Source organism: Phodopus roborovskii, unplaced genomic scaffold, assembly GCF_943737965.1.
Source record: "Phodopus roborovskii unplaced genomic scaffold, PHOROB, whole genome shotgun sequence".
Classification (NCBI taxonomy): domain Eukaryota; kingdom Metazoa; phylum Chordata; class Mammalia; order Rodentia; family Cricetidae; genus Phodopus; species Phodopus roborovskii.
Genome location: NW_026126443.1, coordinates 7,146,572 through 7,165,808, shown reverse-complemented (window position 1 = coordinate 7,165,808; position 19,237 = coordinate 7,146,572). Strand labels below are relative to the sequence as shown.

The 19,237-nt window shown below is 43.7% G+C and overlaps 1 protein-coding gene across 1 annotated transcript in view; it reads right to left on the bottom strand.

Moving 5' to 3' along the window:
* The window catches only part of Znf462 (zinc finger protein 462), a 132,398-nt gene that overhangs the window by 26,551 nt on the left and 86,610 nt on the right, over positions 1-19,237 (bottom strand). The window contains 3 exon segments of the mRNA XM_051187820.1: positions 5,186-5,322; positions 6,717-6,960; positions 6,963-6,983. Coding sequence (XP_051043777.1) covers positions 5,186-5,322; positions 6,717-6,960; positions 6,963-6,983 — 402 coding nt within the window.

Sequence of the window (19,237 nt, the reverse complement as noted above, 5' to 3'; positions counted from 1 at the left end):
GCCTGGGCAAGGTACTAAGTTTCAGGTCAGGTCGGTCTCTATATGACTCTGTTTCGGGGTTTCGGGGGATGAAGAGGAGGAGGAGAAGAAGGGGGAATGTGAGAAGTTGGAAGAATAGCAAGGGGAGAATGAAAAGAAAAGGACATCATTATTTTTCAAAGCATTCTAATATAAAACCACAAATAGATATATAAGCACAAGCTATAAAGAGCTATTGGGTTTTGACATTAGCCATTTTCTAGACAGAGCTGGGAACAGTTAATACCTCTATCAGGTAAGGATACAGATGGGAGGGAACATAATTTCACTAAATCTAAATAACACTCTCAGTCTGATTGATTTTTTCTCCTAAAACCAAGGTTAGGGGAGATGGCTTCCATTCCGGATGCCCACCTTCAAGGCTTAGAGCTTCAGGCAGCCTTTAGTTACTAAAACAACACACAGAACCTTGAAATTAACATGCCAACTGAGGAGCAACCACTGATCACACAGCTACAAAATCACAACGTAGAGACTTGTCAAAAGGCTTTCAGCCCTACAATTCAATCTGTGCCCAAATTTTCAGGCTTGCTATAAAGGTACAAGGCACAGTTGGCCAAGCTGTGTACAGGCACCATGCTTCCAATGGTTGTATTCTCACAGCCATGCAATCATGAAGCTTCATTCACATGTTTAGTAGGTCTCTTCCTGCTAAAGCTCAACTTCCCTCGGACAACAAATGTTGTCTAGTTCATCATGGCTGAGCTGCCCTATTTCTTAAAACACCAGTAGGTATGCTACAAATCCATTGCTCAAATGAAAACTCACCCAAAGTCCTATCAAAGGAGTTCATGAAACAAACTTCCAAGTTAAACCTCCAAGTCTCACCAGATGTTGGCAGATCTAAATCCATAGCTCTTAAAGAGATAGGTCTAATGATCCCTTCGTTCAACCTTGGCTAAATTCTAATTTAACAGGTGTCTAACTGAATCTGATTTAAAAAGATTTTTCCTGTCTATTAAATAAAGGTCAAACTTCTGCATCTACCTTTAGATCCTCCAGAACACATTTTCTTTAAGGCTTCCTTTTCTCTTTAGGAATAGTCTGAAGCCATGCTGCCAATAGGTCTTGCTTTCAGTGGGTACTATGGTTTATTAATGAATTACCAGCTCAAGTAGGGGTTGATAGTGTTCCCCAAGTTTAGGTCCACTTGGAACCCCAGAATATAACTATTGGAATAGAGGTTTTGGATGTAATTAAGATGAGAGAGGTCACATTAGGTTAGGACTGGCTTAAAATTCAATGCCTGGTGTTTTTACATGAGAAGTCACAGAAAGAAACACTGGGAATGAGGCCCTGAGAAGAAGGAAGCAGAAGTTGGATGAATGCCACTATAAGCTAAGGATACCAAAGAACACCAAGGAACTAGGACATGATATGAATCAAAGCTAGAGCTTCACACAGGGTAGGAAAGTGACCTATCACTGAGTTGTACCCTCTTAATCCCATCAAGGATGGTGTTCTTGATGTTTTACATGATTCACAACCCTGCTGATAATTCTAGCCTCTATAACTAGCCTCTATACCTATCTAAAGCCACTGAGTTGGTAGCCATGTATCTCAATGTAGCCCACCTAAGTCTTCCCTGTGAAATGCTACCATGGCTCAGTCAGAAATCCACCTTTGTCCATGACTTATCTCTTTCCAGAATGTAAGCAGGGCTCCTAGACACCCATCACTCACTGTCTTGGATATTCTCTGCTTGTGTTTATCTTGAGGAGGCCAAGTATGGTTTTTTTTTTTTTTTTTTATAATTCATCACCCACAAACAGCCACACAGAGTGCAGCAGGTAACAAGCAAACAATGAGTGTTTGCTGAACCTATGAATCAGTAGTATGTTCCCTTTGCCATGGCCAGGACACATCCTTGATTAGTTCTCATTCTGACTTCCATGGTTGGATTCCTCTCCCCTCCTCCCCCTACTTAAATGCATCACTGTGTCCCAACAAAAAGAGATGGCAGCTATCCTTGCCAGTAGCAGGTCTGTCTTAGGGCCAGTTCAGAAGTTGTTTTTCTTGCCTTTCATCCCAAGGTTTTTAATTAACTGAGGCCTCAGAAACATCTCATGCTGTGGACCCTAGAGACCAAAGATGTTTATTCATCTGGAGCAGGCAGTGCACAGGTGCAGAAGCCTCATCTTATTACTCTGGGATCAGCCCAGTGTTGATCTGCAAGGCAGACATCTGACCGCATGTTGAGATGCCAAGACCAGGTTCTCTCTGATCTCCCTTCAAGTGGAGATGGACACCAGAGCCAGAAATCAGCAGGTACAGCTGTCTTAGAGCCCTCTGCTGCCTGTGGATTGGGGTCCCCCACCTTTGACCTCTAGCCCTACAAAGAGTTCTATCCTTAGACCTAACTTTCACAGTCTATAGAACACTGAACAGGTGACACCAGCTTCCCAAGGGTAAGAGAGTATTGGTGCCTGGGATTCAAAGCAAGTGCTGTGGGTCACATACACCTGGGCTCCAATTCCAGCCTGTTACCCAAGAGTCCTTGGACCGTAGGGAAGTTACTCAGGTTTTTTTGAACCTGTTTTTGTTGGTTGTCATCAAGGCTAACAGTCATATGGACCATGCTGGGTTTGGTGAGCTTACTGTAAAGCATTCGGCATGGTGCCCATGGCTGAGTAAACACTCACTAATGACAGTCACAGCTCTTGGTGTCACTACTGATCCTTAGCTGCACATATTGGGACCATATTCACAATATTCACACATCCAGGAAACTCTCACCCTAAGCAAACAGAAGAGACAATACCACCAATGACCGGGAATGGCATGAGACATAACAAAAGACTGGGACCGATTCCATGACTGCTGGATGAGTAACCCTCGCTAAGTTACTTTAGCTCTCTACGGCCCCATGGAAAAGACTGATTCAAATCCAAAACTTTGTCAGCACCTACGTGATTGGGTAAAGGATATTTAAATGACATTCAATGCAAATATTCCAAAGTCTGCATATTTCAGAACTCTGAAACACTTAGGGTCTCCGGCATTTCATATTATGGGGCATTCAACATGCACTGTATGTATGATGGACCCACTATACATTGTAACATCCCTGTTTGTTCACTGTAGAGATTCTTTCTAGACTCCAGTTGTCTAGATAGTGGGAAATTATTTAATAAACATCACAAATCCAAATGATTGTTTCTTTCCCTCATGATAAGCAAAGATGCCAAGGCCAAATGTGCAGGCATGAATAATGAAAGATGGGGATTGTGTACATTCGAGGCATCTCCAACTGCTGCTGAAACCATTCCTATTGTCAGTTACACTTTCTATATCGGCCCCACTGCCTTGCACATTAGCCTTCATTTGTTTTTGGTGCAACAACTCTGCGGGAATGACTCTGAGCTACTTTAAATCCTTTGTGAAATGAAGCAGAGCTCCAATAAATACACTGGGTTAAAAAGCAAAAGGGATACAGACAAGCAAAACCCCCCATAGTCATCCTCAGCTTTGAGCTTCACATCTACAAAACAGGAGGCCATGTGATGCTGGTGCTGCCTACAGTGCTGATGATGAGACAACTGGGTGCCGGGAGCTCTTTGTCAAGTGTTCCTGGCCTCTGCGCAGAATGTCTCTCTCTTCCTAAGTCTAAGCTCAGACCGGGAAAGTCATTGAGCTTGTCAGCCATCAAAGCACTGATCCCACCAGGCAGCAATATGGGAAATGACTGCAGCCAGTGACGATTCACTGCAGCCAGCAAGGACTCAGCGTTGATGTTCTCTGGGCACCAGCTCCACTGATGGCCTCCACCCAAGCTGGGATGGGGCACACAGCTACTGAAACACATGGGCTGGGGGACCAGAAGCCAGGTGACTGAGGCAAAACACCAGGCAGGAAGCTGAGGGCCAAGAATTCCTGCCTAAATACTGCTGCGCTGCTTTTGCCTGGCTTACAGGTGGTTGGCCCAGCCAGCTACCATCTCTTAAATAGCAATGGAAGGAAGAAACAGAGCACTGCAGCTGTTGCATCTTCCATGAGATTTGAACAGACAGAGGCACATCACAGGCATACTGCTGCCTAAAGGTAGTGCTGCTGGGGAAATGTAAGCCACCTTACAGATGCCTCCACCCTGGCATCTGAGGGACACCGAGGCAGGATAGTAGATGGCACATGCTGCTTTGGGCGTGAGTGGCAAATACTGGAAAGCTTTCCAAGATTGGAGGCAAAAGAAAGATGAGGAAGACAGGAAGGGTGGGAGGCAAGGGACGGGAAGGGATGCAAAGATGAATAGACTGCAGGACAAACAAGATGGCAGTGGGTACTCCTTTCTCCACCCACCCGCAACAGGAGGATCTTTTGGCCAAACTGCATCATCGGCATGTTTCCTTCCACTACAAAGGACTCCCATTGGCTAGTGATGTTTTAATTGATCAAGTGAAAGCTCAAAAATATAAAAAGTCCAAGTGGCATAATCCAGGCCTGTCTCTATTCCCAGCAACTCCAGGAAGTTGCTGAGGCAGGTGGATTTCAAGTTTGAAGCCAACTTGGATTGCATTGAAAGACCCTGTTTCAGAAATGCAAAACAAAAAGTAAAGCAACCCAAGTGCTCTCATACAGATCCCTGCTGATCACTGGAATGTTCATTCAAGGACCCACCACTGTGCATCCACATTGGAACCCCACCACAGAATGAAGGTGTCTTACAGAGAAGCTATACAGATCAGGATCCAAACCAGAACGACCCAGCAACCAATCCATGGGTGTTCTGCCCAGCAGACCACTTCTCTTTTTTGTAACTCTTTCTCCCTGTCCATTTCAAAGCAAAGTTCACTGTGTCCTTTGGAAAGCATCTTTTCTGTCTTTTTATTATGCCTTCCTTCCCCAGGTTCACAATACACATAGCTAGAGTCCCTTGGTAGCAAGGGATTCTGCATGGGAAATTCCTGATCCCCAGAACCTTGACGGAAGGGTTCCTGAGAATTCCCCACCCCCATCTCCACCCCTCCCTCCAGGAAGGAATTCCACTGGCATGTGCCTTATTCATTGGATATCAGTGACTGTCAATGACTCCTGCCTGGAGGAACAAAGCTTAGGGAAGAGGGTGAGGCTGCTGTGGCGCACAGGGAGCATCCTTAGAATGCTACCTCCCCTCCAGGACACAAGTAAACTGAGCCAGCCTGAAGCTTACCTCGGTGTAGGACTATGTGGTCGATCATGTTTCGTTTGTATTTGGTATGATAAAGGCAGAGAGGACAGCGGAGATCTTTGGGGCCTTCCTCCGGGACCGCCGAATGCCCAGCTTCCACATGCATAGTAAAAGCAGATCTGAGAGAGAAGGGACAGAGACCATGACAAACTGTCACTAATATGTCTCCCTCCTGCTGGCACACCTCTTGCAGACGTCCACATGTGGTTTTCCTGCTTGAGAAGCCTAAACTTTACATTTGCTGACTACAATCTCCTTGGCCAGTTAACCCAACGATGAACACAGAGATACAGTGGCAACTATTCAGAACTTTTGCTACTTGGCTGGGATCAAGTTTTTGCGTAAAAGGAAATAAATACATCATTCTTGCACATTTGACATTGCCTACTGAGCCACATCTGGTGGAGCTTGTCTGTAAATGGCAGCTACTCAGAGGGCTGAGGTTGGAGGATCACAAGTTTGAGGCTAGAATGAGTTCAAGGCTAGCCTGGATAACTTAGTGAGACCCTGGATAGAGTGCCCAGCACCACACAGACATGCACAGACACACAGAAACTGCCTATTAAATAATTAAACAAAACCTCTCAAGAGGATCAACTCTGTCTCACACTGGGTATTGGAAGAACTGTTTTAAATCTTGGCTGACTCATTAATTGCCTATGTGAGTCTTCACACCGTCACATGGAGAGTGTGAGAACAGGTTCGGTGTCAGTCCTGGTGACTCTGACTAGATTCCCTCAACTCAGAAATAGAGTAGCTTGAGAGAGGAAGGAACCCTGCTGCTGCTGCCTCTTCCTCCACCCACCTCATACCTTTGAACTTGACAAAATCTTCAATGTCTCCTTAACAAGTGCATCGTGGGCAGGTACGCTCAGTGGGAAAAGGTGTTTGCTGCCAAGTCTGACGACAATCCCCACAAGATAGGAGAAGTGACCCCTGCAAACGTGGGACCTCCCGTGTCCTCCTGCAACCCCACATGTGCATGGTGGTGTGGGTGGGTACACACATAATAAATGGTAAGCGCTCCTATTAAGGAAGGGAGCAGGTGTTCCCCTTTGGCAATCTTCCTCTAACAAGTGCTCTCACACATTTCCATAATGCATCTACATTTGCTTCGGGGAGGGGGTGCGAGACCTAGGGTTTAGGGTTTAAAACACACACACACACACACACACACACACACACGCGCGCGCATAAATGAAAAGGGGATGTTCTCTGAAAGAAAAATGCATCCTGTTCCGTGCACTGGACCTTTGATCCAATCCCACATTCTTTAAAAGCCCATATGTTCTGATCATTTGTCCTTAAGTAACTCTTTACCCACTTCCACAGGTCCCAAAGTAGTCTTTCTGAAACTAGCTTCCTTCTGTGAAGACTGAACCCAACCTTTATTTCACACACTGACAGAACCTTCCTGGATCTGTAGACAGGGAGATGTAAGGGAAGAGCGTGGCGAGGGCTGGCGCAGGGGCAGCCCCTTTGGTTTTCTGTAACTGTTCTTCATGCCACTTACTTAAAGCCCGTATAAAAGGAGCAGTCTTTGCACTTGAATAGCTTCTTGCCTCCATGCTTGTCCCGGTAATGGCGCCTGATGCTCTGGATGTAGCCAGAGGAGAATTCACAGAATTCACAGTGCAGAACAGCTTCTGCCTTCTGTTCTGTGCCAGCCACAGTCCCAGCAGGAGGCACCGGGCTCACACGGCTGTTGTTTCTTGCCAGGGCGGCTGACTGGTAGTGATTCAACTGTTGCTGAACATCGGGGGCTCCGAGTAAGAAGAATCTGTGGAGAGACAGGAACAGTGACCTGGACCACAGAGGACACAGGGTGAAGTGTTACTTGCTTGGAAGCCCTTCACCTCCCAGTTTCCCCTACCACTTTTATTAAGTCACGATTGGCAAAACAGATCACACCTAATGGGGCTGGGCAGCTGATGCTGCTTGTGAGAGGATGAGTTTCTTGCCAGCACTTTCACAGAGCATAGCAGACCTGCCATCCCAGCAGTGGGAAAGTGAGACAGGAGGGTACCTGGAACTACTGGCCAGCTAGTCTAGCCACACCCTGCCTCAAAAAAAATCAATGCAGACAGCAACTGAGGAAGACAAGCAATGCTGACCACTATCCTACACAGGCACACACACATACACACAGCTCACACCAATAAGCAATTACGACGACTAAGTTCATCAACTCACACCCTTCCTCTGGTGTGTGGTGGGCACTCGTAAGACCTTAGATTCCAAGGGCATCTTCCAGCATTAACTGTGGCACCTGCCCCACCCCCAGAGCCATCTCTACCTTCTACCTGGAGTTGTCTCTTCTGGCCAGCATCATCTGGTCAGTCCTGAGTAGGTTTTCTTTTGGGGGTAGGGGTTGGGGAGGGACCAACTCTCACCTGCATTGCAATGTTCATCCCACAGGTGGGAAGCTCATGTAGAGTGACAGAGACAATTATTTGAGTCTGACTTTGAGGGCTCGTGGCATTTAAAAATGAAATTCTGAGGTTAAAAGTTCCAGTGTGAAGGAAGAAAGTAGAGTTATTTTATCTCTTAAGGAAACCACAGAACATCCATCCTCATAGGTGGGGCAGGTGAACCAGAGAAATACACACAGGCTTCTACATGGGAAGGGGCTGATGATGCAACAGTCCCCTTCTGCAGACCAGAATTCTTTACACCAGCCAAAACATTAAAAAAAAAAAAGTCCGTCTTTAGCAGGAGTGCTCAGGCACATGGCACTCCCACAAATACAAAAATGTTTTATGCCTTTGGAGTCAAGAGATTTAAAATTTAAAATATAAAAATCCGATAGTGTTCTCCTGGAAGAGCCGTTTGGAGCTTAGTCAGCATTAAGATGGAGATTTATTCACAAATCCCATTAAAATGAAATTCCAAACAAGTTTCTCTGAAAGGTATTTTTAAGTTTGCAGTTCTGAGGGAAGATGATGGAAATGGATAGCAGGAATCTTAACCCCAGGAGCTTTAATGGCAAGTCCTGGGGAAATGGGAGGGGGGAGGGGAGAGGGGCAGCGCCATCAGTACACTCATTGGGATTCTGTGGTGTCAATGCAACAACACTGACTCACACAAGGGGCAGCTGCCTGTGAAGACTAGGAGGAAACCTGTGGGGCCCACCCTTAAGAATGGGATGAAAACCAAGGACTCTCTTTCTTCGTAGGCAAAGATGGGACAGTCATCTGGCAAGCCTTCTGCCCATCTGACGGACACCTCATTATCCAAAGCATGGTTCCCCCAGGTGGGACACAGACTAATCCTGTAAAAACTAACATCTGACCAAACTAAGATCAGCCATCGTCCCATTGGCCTCTTGGCCAACTGTGAGGGAGCCACCTCCCTGACAGCAGGGCAGCGCCTGAACACTCACCCCCACACTCCCCACCCCTGCCTCGCTAAGATACCTTTCACTATTTGTTGCCCTGTTTGCCCCCCACTACATATTCCTTAAGATAGAGAGAAACCTTTTGTAGATAAATCTGCCAGGCACACACACACACAAAACACAAAAGGAAAAGAGGAGCAATCTACACAAGCCTCCATGGGTTCACCCCCAGGTGTGTATGGGGAGACAAAGGAAGACAGGGAAGACACAACCCATGCATTGTCTTAGTTCCTTTATCTCTACTCCTTTATCCCTTTGCCTTCTGCTGATGAACCCACCCGGGGCCCACAATGGACTGTCAACTTCTCATTCTTTCTGTCAAAAGCAGGGTTGTTTACCATTTCTTAGATTGTGTCTGTGTTTAAGACCCGAGACTCAGTTACACCACACACTCATTGAAGCTCCAAACATTCCACTCTCCTGTGAACATTGTTCCAGCCTGGGCTGAGCACAGCCAGCCGGCAGCCCCAGAACTCTGAACCCTCTTGATAGACACTACCCTTTTCTACACACTCAGTTCTGAAAGCAACAAGACAAAACCACACCTTACTGAAAGAGATCTATTCCCCAACCACAAATCCATCCTAAGAAGCACCAAATGTCCTACCGAAAGGTCTGTTTCTTACTAAGTGGTTGAAGCTTCCTCAAGAAATGGCACACATCTAGGAATGCCAGAGGTTAGTTTTCATGCAGAGCACATCTCAGACACCAGGTACCTGACAGCTTAAATCCCTTCCCAGCAAAGCTATAAAGAAATAAATGGTTCCTAGGCAGGCATTAAGCCAGGCTAACCCCTTTCCTCACCTGCCACTCACTCAACCAGACTCACATACCTGTCGCTTAGAAGGGAGTCTCTTTTAGTGGACACACTTAGTTGTTGTTGCTGTTTCTAGACTCTACTGCATATTATAAAACATCCATCATAAAACAAAAGCAAAACAACAACAAAAACTCCTCGAATTCTAAGTGGAAATTTATATATTACATGAAAGTCAAAGAAAAAGTACAAGAAATCTCAGGGGAACATTTCAGGAAATGAGACTCAGGGCGCAAAAGAAACAGCTGCCACTATCCATTCTCTCAGTGCCCCCCTTTTCCCTCCTGGTTAAGATTAGGACAGGTAAACTCACATATCCAAAAGCAAATGGCAGCAGCTATGACATATCTGTTCCAGGCCCCACTTTGTGGGACCTTTCAGAGCTTGGCTCTCTCCCAGGTGCTGGCACCACCCCACCCCCTTTGTTTGTAAATACCATAACACTCTGAGCACTGATGTCAAATGCAGGAGTTTGTATGACTCCCCTGGTCTTGAAAAGGCCAGTTTGCTGCTATGCAATAGAAGATTCTGGTTTGCTCATGAATTGCTGTCCTCTGCCCTGAGACTCAGGAGGAGACTTGCATGTGGAGGCATTGACAGGCACACCTAGAGTTCAAGGCAAGTCTGTTCTACATAATGAGCTCCAGGCTAGCCAAGGCTAAGTAAGTTGTGAGATTCTGTCTTAAAACAATTACGATACTGGACTGACTGTTGTCACACAACACTCTAAAATTCTCTGTGCATAAGGAACACTCATGTAAATGGAGGCTAGCACTTGGGAGGAGGTGGGGCTCTAGAATGATGGAGATTTCAAAGCAGAGAAAGAATGCATTCCAGAGGTACCTATCCAGCCCTCTCTGGTTTACTGTGTTCCTTAGAGGGCTACTGGGAGACTTCTTGCTAATTCTAGACTCCCTGGATTGCTAGCCAGAGCTAGGTGATGAAAACAGATTTGTTAATACTGTCTTGGGGCCAGGGTATGCTACTGGCTCTGGGGACTCAACACCAAAGTGATCATAAAGGGTATCTTCTAGCAACTCAAATCTGTAACTAAGTGTTTGCAGCCCCCTCAAGAAACGGCTCAAGGGAGGGAATGGGTAATTCACTGTTAGGAAAACTTCACATCTCCAAAACTCATTGCACTGACTGAAACAATAAAAGAGATAAAGAAAACAATTAGGCTGTCTCAGAGAGCTTGTCTGCTGGGAGAATGAGGACAGAAGAGTAATGTAGTGAGATATCCAGGTCACACCCATACCTGTCCCCACACCCCAATGGGCGTGGTCAGTGCAGACAGTTGTGGTTAATTTTCTTTGGTTAGGATTAAAGAAAAGTTACATATAAGACTTTAAACTCACAAAGATAGGATAGAGGATAGATTATGTTAATTCCTGATAATGTTAACGGACTAAATATTGTTAACTGTAGTTCTTATTTGGTAACTATTTTGTTATATATTTTACTATGTTAAAGTTAAACTCCTTTTTATTTAGACAGAAAAGAGATGATGGGAGATCTCATTCTGTACATGTTTTTCTTATTGGCTAATGAATAAAACACTTTTGGCCTATAGGAAAGGAAGACAGGCAGGACTAGGAGACAAGGAGGATTCTGGGAGATGTAGTAGAGAGGAGTAGAAATATAGGATCAAATGTAGGAGTAAGGGGTCCGGACACTCTCTCTGGTAAGATAAGACCATGTGGAAACACTTAGATTGATAGAAATGAGTTAATAGCTAAGACAGAGCTAGCCAATAAGAAGCTCTAACCATTGGCCAACAGGTTTATAACTAATAGAGTCTCTCTTTGGGACTGATGCGACTCTGGGACTAAGCTGGCAGGAAGGTGCTTGAACAGGGTAGGAATCAGTGGCATGGGGGAGGATGGTCCTTTTATGTGCTGAGTGATACAGAACGATGTCATTTTGGAAATAGTCTCAATGTTCTGCAGCTCCAAACAGAAGCTATGGGAGACAGACAAGAGTACCACATTCAATTGTATGTGGGCTAAGCTTTTATGCAGACTTGGGAGACAGGCTCAGTGGTTAGTGGGAATCAAATACCAGGAAAAATAAAGACAAAAGAATTTCAGGTGAGTCTATTTCTGAGGTGGACAGAAGGCAAAGGATTATTCATCAGCAAATATTTACTGACCATCGAGTAAACAGGAGACCTGTTCTGGTACAGTAAGACTTGATCCCTGTCTTCAATTCATTGTCTCAGAAAGACATATAAGTGATTGATTATGATACAATGCAAACAACTGGACATTTCACAGAGAAATCTGCAAAAAGAGGGAGAGGAATAGGAACAATCATCATCATTTAGTGATTGATTGTGAGAGTGAGGGAGATGGAGCAGGGCTGTCAAGAGAATCCAAAGTATCCATTAATAAATATGTCTGGTATTAATTACTGTGCTAATTAATGAGATCAACACAAGACCAGCAAATACTGAATGTTTCATGCACCCCAGCTCCAGTTTATGTCAGACATTTAGAGACAAGTAAAGAGAAATTTAAACAGCTATGTTCTTACAATGGTGTGGGGGGGGGAGAGATAATGGTCTTGGCTCAGTGGCCAAGAGCATGATCTGCTATACCAGAGGGGCCAAGTTGGTCTTCAATACCCATATGTGGTGGCTCACAAACTTCTATACCTATAGCTCCAGGAAAGCCACCAACTTCTGGCCTCCTCAGGTACCTGCACTCAATTGCATATAACCAGACAGACAGACATGGGGGAAGGGGGGTGGGTTAACTAAAAATAAAAACAAGGGGCTTAAGAGATGGCTAAGTAATCAAGAGCCTTTACTGTTCTTGCAGAGGATCTGGGTTCACCCAGGACCCACATTGGTTGGTAGGTAAGTAAATAGTAGGTAGCTCACAAGTTCCTCAAACCAAGCACCAGGGGATCCTCCTCTGTGGGCAGTCAAACACATATATACATTTAGACACATGAAGACACAGACATAAACAAATAAAATGAAATATTAAGAAATAAGTCTTTTAAAAAAGATGAAGATGAGAACAAGGTGTATCTAAACAGAAAAGTACAAATAGAAGAAGGTAATATAGATTGTGTAAACAAAACTTTAAAATCTCAAAGTTCAATAATAGTACAAAAACATCAAAACAGCCAAACATGCTGATAAACCTTTGTAATCCCACCATCACCCAGGAGGCAGAATCATGAGGATCGCTACAAATTCAAGACCAACTGTGTCTATATGCTGAGTTACAGGTCAGCCTGGATCAACTAAAGGTTGGTTAATTTATACACATGTGGAGAGATCCAAAGCAGAATGGGGATAAAAGGGTAAAACCGAGACAAACAGGAACATGGTCCACTACCTCTAGCCAAGAAATGATGGACACTGAGAAAGGCTCACTAACTGTGGAAGGAGAGCAGATCCAGCTATACTGTAGTTGACAGCAGGGAGCTTCTGGCATGGCATGCAGCTTGTATGATATAATCACTTAGAAATTTTGACAAAAGACTAAAGCAGTCTGAATATGTATGTGTACGTCAACAATGTCCTAGGAATCTGGAGGGAACAAAGAATTATGTTGCACTGGGAAATGCAATGCCCCTTTGGGATAACAATACCAGTACTTCATCTACAGCGGGGAAAGGGGCTCAGGGGATGCCTCAACACCACTCAATATGCTAGAAACCAACTATCTCAAATTCTTCCTCTTGCATTTGGAATGTTAGTTCATCCATCCTATGCCTTTATACCCATTGATGTCTTGAATCTTCCCATTCTACAATTGTAACTCAATTCCACAATTATGACTGCCTGCTTCCTCCAAGGCCTTGTCTGAGCAGCATACATTACTGAATGATTACAGTACAATGGTATATCTGATGTGCATACAGCTCTTCAGTCTGGCCCATCTCATGACTGCAGCCTCACTTCCAATTAGTTTCTGATTCTTTTAACATGCCAAGTATGTAATTGATGCTGGTCCTTGTTACTAACTGTTTTAGTGGCTTCTGCAATTCCCACCCAACATTCAAAATTCTGTTGAAAAGTTATGTCCTTTGTGAAAATTTTCCTATCACATCAAATGAACTTTTTGTTCAAGTCTACACTTCGTCAATGCATACACAACTGCAGTTCTCTCCATTACCTCATTGTACCTCATGCTACATTCCTCTTAAGTGTTGCCAACACTTTTGGGCAGACCAAAAAAAAAAAAAAATCTGCTATAGCCCCATTTTATGGAGACATTTTCCTCAGTTGAGGTTTCCATCTCTCAGAAAACACAAGCTTGTATCAAGTTGACCAAAAACTAACCAGCACATTCATGCAAAACATAAAGACCTAAGATCTCCCGTACAGCAGTATGTAATATAGTTAGTATTATGAGGGTATAAGTTTTGTCATGTTGCTTGTTTTGTTTCCAATACAAGGTATTCTGTCAAGCTGCCTACATGTCACCATGTGTTCCATCGTGCCAATGGTGTCTCGTGTTCCTCGGCTTATGTGTCACCATGTATTTCATCATGCTGATGGTACCTCTTCATGGCAATAGAACATTGGCTAAGACACTGAGTATGTAATGTAGAGGCGTCAAGAGGATTCGTGGACTTCAATAAGTGTAAGTATTTAAAAAATATTTCTTGCACCCTATATAAGTTCCTTTGTACCTCAATTTTACTCTCTTTCTGGGGATACTTGCTGTTCATGAAAACTGGCATGTAGAATTATAATAAAAATTACCAGTGGTCAATATAACCTTCTAGCTCCTTCTACTGAAGATGTCTGTTTCTGTGGGCCATTGTGAAAGAAAACTCTGAAGGCAAAATGAAGCTTCCAAACACATGCCATCTCAATTCTAGATAGTGTCTGCAGGAGACCTTGAATCTCTAGAGACAGCTACATTATTTTATTTCCTCCTTTTGATTATGACTTGAGAATCTCCAGGCCAGGGACCCTGGCACCTCCCTGTCTTCTCTCATCAGTGGAGTTCTCTGGCCTGGGCGCAAAAGATTATGATACAATGGCCAGGGGAACAATGGATGCTGACTGACTATATATAGGAATTCTAGGTTTGGTTGTTATGGAAACAAACGGAAAAACAAACACGTAATCCTGAAAATAAGTCTGAGGCCAAACCTGAAGGAAACAGACTTTGAAAACTTCCTGTCATTCTGATGAGTAAAAACAAAACCTTGAAATATGATCTGGGAGTAGATAAGGGGGAAACCACAAACAATATAAAATACCCCAGTCTTCAAAACTACAGAAACAGCCAAAATATAGGTATTCTCTTTTTCATATTGATTTGTCATCACACTTCAGCTCTTGGAAAGGGTCTTTCAGAGGCCAAGTTCTGCAGGAGCTCCAGGTTGTCACTCTTTAGGAATCTGGACCCATCTGAGCTAAGTGAAAGAAGACATCTATGTCCCCTTTCACCTGATCTTACTAAAGAGTTTACTTGTCTTTCTGTATCTTTCTATCTGATGGCATCAGTACCACCAAGTCAATGGGATCACATACATTTGGTTAACTCATTTTCCTCTTTTTGTCTACATATAGCCAAGCATCTGGAAGGCTCCTTGTGGCCTACTCATAATTCTACTGTTGCTGCTCATGCTCAGGTCCTCATGGTTGTCCACTTAAAATATTCCTCACGGACCTACATTTCCTATTCCCCCCCCCCCCCCTTGGAGTCTTTTCAATTATAAGACACAAGTGTAATCACAACATCCACCCCTAACAAGAAAAAGAAAACATGCTCACCCCAGATCTACATGGTCCCCATAGTGTATGAACACCAGCCACAAAAGCTTCTCAGATATTTCAACCTGAAATACTCTAGTTAATCCAACAGAACTCAATTCAAGTTTGCTATCACTATGAAGATTCTCTTAGGTACATGCTCACTTGAGTCTCCTCCAGATCTCTTCTACTAGTACTCATGATGCCCTATTGAGATTACATTATTTAGCCAAACACTTTCTTCTTTCCCCCACTTATTTATTTATTTGTTTGTTTATTTGTTTTTTGAAACAGGGTTTCTCTGTGTAGCCCTGGCTGTCCTGGAACTCACTATGTAGACCAGGCTGGCTTCAATCTCAGAGACCTGACTGTCTCTGCCTCCCAAGTGCTGGGATAAAAGGTGTGCACCAACACCACTGGGCCCTAGTCCACACTTTCAAAGAATACTATGCATCTGCACATCAATCTATCTAGTACTTCCTCGTTTTTTGTAAGTTGACTTCCCTTGGAATTTTGCTCGGGGCCTGTATTAAAACAAGAGTCCAATAAACCTGCTGTAAATACCCAGAGTTCAAACTGAAAACATGGGTCTGCAAAACTGAGATTTGAAAGCAAAATCCAATTGGCCAAATGCCACTCTCAGTTTAATAGAGCCTTCCCACTGAAACACTGACCTACTTTCACCGAAACAAGCTTAGGTCTTAATTACAAGGACAATGGCTTCTATACACTGGAATTTGAATGGAAAGGAATCCACAGTCATTCCAAGAAGCCAAAGGCACTCATTTCTGGCTGTAAGACACCACTGTGAAATAGAGAGTGCAGGAACATCTGGGAGCCATGTGCAACATTCTCATCTTCCTTTTATGCAGCCATTGGTAGACACAGATGTTTGTGAGATGCAAAGCTGTATACAAGTCACACCACCCATTGAATACACCAGGATTTTAACACAGTCAACACCAAGACCTCTTATATAACAAGAGAACACTTTGCAACTGATGACACGGTATTCCTGAATTACCTTCAAGCGTTTCCCTCTGCAAAACATTTTCCACAATCAGGAACACACTTTGTAGCTAGGAAATATCCATGTTGTTCATCTTATATAAGGGCTTATGGTGGCTTCAAAACTCTGGGATGGCTTCATGGTAGGCAGACAGTCAGTGGAGAAACAGCAACCTAACCTGGGGCTCTTGTGTGGCCCAGTTTTTTAAGTGTCTGTTTTTTTTTTTTTTCCTCCTGCCACAGTCATTAAGATACATTCTTCACTAGATGATATTCATAACTCAAAGACTCTATTCTCTAAAACCCTCCTTGAAACAGGCTGGGAATTTTCAGGGAAGCAAATGAATGCAAGGGGAAGAGGCCTTTTCCTAAGAATTTTTTTTTTTTTTTTTAATTTTTCTTTCTTTAAGGAAACTCTGGGTGGCATCTGCCATTGTTAATTGAGAGGTTCTTACAATACCAAATGCATAATTCACCTGTGACTATTTTGAATTATGTGATGAGGAAGTAATGTTTCCTGCTGCTCGTTTAGATCCTATAGATGTCTTTATCACACTGAACTATCCAACAAAAAAGCACAGAGTACAAAGGCGCCTTTCTAGAAACGACTTGTCTTCCTCCACAGAGAGCTTCCGAGTAACCTCAGAAGGTATTTAGAGCTCACAGGCCATGGGTGAAACCATGGTGCTTCCTCGAGACCTGCCTTGAGGGGAGATGCCCACCAACTTCAAGGAGCTAGTCACTGTGTATGTAGGGCTGGCTACAAGCCGAGCTGTGTGAGCCAGATAGGAAACCATTGCAGAGATTGCTTGAAAGATTAATCAGGAAGAAAGCGCATCTGGCCTAAGTACATATATTTAGAGGCAGGCAGTGCGCTGAGCGATGGTATGGAAATCAGGTGAGAAGGGTGATGCCTGATCAAGAACAGGAATGAACAGCCACATTTCAAAGCACAAAGCCATTCTAAAACTGTCTCCAAGTTGTAGTCTGTAAACCAACAAACCCAGTGGGTTTCTCACCCTTTATTTCCACATATTCTCATTCAGTGGAAGAAAATCCTCACTCTGGGTCAAGTTCTATTTTTAATCACCATTAAGGCACTAAAGGTTCTTTCCCCATGGTAGTTCCTCCACAAACTTCAGATTCACCCAGGAACTCTGCTTGGGGTGTGTAATGTAAGTCTCCCTGATGCTGAAGAGCTCAGATGATGAGAGATTCCCCTAATACTAGCTTGATGTTTAGTGGCTCTGTCTATACTCTTACTGATCTATAAGATCATCATGGCTTTATAGAACTATTGTTTCCCATTGTGTAGATGCGGAAACTGAGGGGGAGAATAAGAACCAGACAATATTCCCTCTTTAGAACATGCTTATAAGTATCTTATAGCCCTAGAGAAACTCTAAACCAAGCAGACTTCAGGTTTTACATTTGCCAGGGAGATTGATAATGGCCATCTTGATGTGGCAACAGTGTGTGAAGGATAGTGCCCATTACATATATAATGCTTCACTGAGATTCTCTGTCTCAGTTAGATCCCACCGCCACTTCAGTTCCAAATGAACACACAAGGACTTACATTAATTATGAAACTGTTTGCTGATGACTAGGGATTCTTATTGGCTACCTTTGTCTTAATTATTAACCCTTAACTACTAATCCATATATTTCCATGTGGTCTTATCTTGCTGGACCAGCAACTTTGTCTGCTACATGATGACTGCTCAGCATCTCCACAGAGAAGAGAGTGATTTTCTGTTTGTTCCTGCTTATACCCTGATTCTGCCCAGCTACATCACTACCTGTCTGGCCAATCAGCCAATCAGTGTTTTATTCATTAACCAATAAGAGGAACATATATACAGAACATTCCCCATCATCTAAGACTTTTCAGTTAAAGCCCACACCATACACACTTTGCATTAAAAAAGGGTATTCTAGCATTGTTTTTCACAAGTGAGAGAATCCAATCACCTTAACTAGACTACAGGGTTGAATGGAGTGGCAATCTCTCACACTGCCATGATGATGGGATAGGACAGTCATTCCATCTCTACAAACAAGGTAGATGCTCACAGCTTCGTTGTGGCAGGCTGTCTCTGCGCAAATCTAAATTCATGGCTACTGCTAGCTTGATGGATGTGTTGGAAGTAGATATGGTTAAAGTGGGGAGGGGGTCAACTGTGGGAGCTATGTCAAAGGCGGGGATCAACCTAAGTAATACAAACAGAATTGTCACCCCCATTTTATTAGGTAAAAATGCACACACAATAGATATCTATCTGCTTGTTAAAAGGGGCTTATCAGAGCAAATTTAATTCCCAAATTGCAGTGAATTTTCTAGCAAATATTCTGGGATTTGTTTCCTTTTGCTTTTTTCAAACATGCCTGCAGTTTGAGCATGGTTCTTGATGTCCAGTTTATAGGTATGGCCTGTCACCCTGCTTCCCAAACACTTTTGCTTGCTTGCTTTTGACAGCATCTATTGCTACACCATGCTGAGTGCCTGGTTCTCCCTGACATCTGTGAGGGACAGTGTCAGAAACTTCTAGGCTCCCATGATTTTGGATTTTGGCTTTTACACTGTGACTGAGGATGACACCTTGGATTCCCTGAGAACCCGGCTTAGCCTGCCCTGCTTCCCAGGACTGTTGGTCTAATCTTCCTTCAACTGTAGGTCAGTAAAACAAGTGGAAGGACAAGCAAGTACAGAAGGCCATACAGAAAGAACAACATGGTCATGGTCTAGAGAGTGAAACCTGAATCAAATAGGCAAGGCATCAGCAGTCTGTAGCTCAGCGTGCAAGAGCCTCACTCAGGGAGAGCGTGAGGCCCACATATGAACCTTCTATGCTGACTTGAAGCTTTGAAAACAAAGTAAATAATCACTAAGGATTCAAAACAGAGACTCTATATTTTAACTATTTTCATGTCTAGAGGTTTTACCATTGCAGCCTGCTTTAAAAGGGTTTCCCTTCCCTTCTGATGACACAGTCCCACCAGCCACCCTACTCCATGCTCTATTAACTAGAAAGAACTACTGTTTCTCATCTGGATTTAACTAGTGTATTGGAACTGTTCATC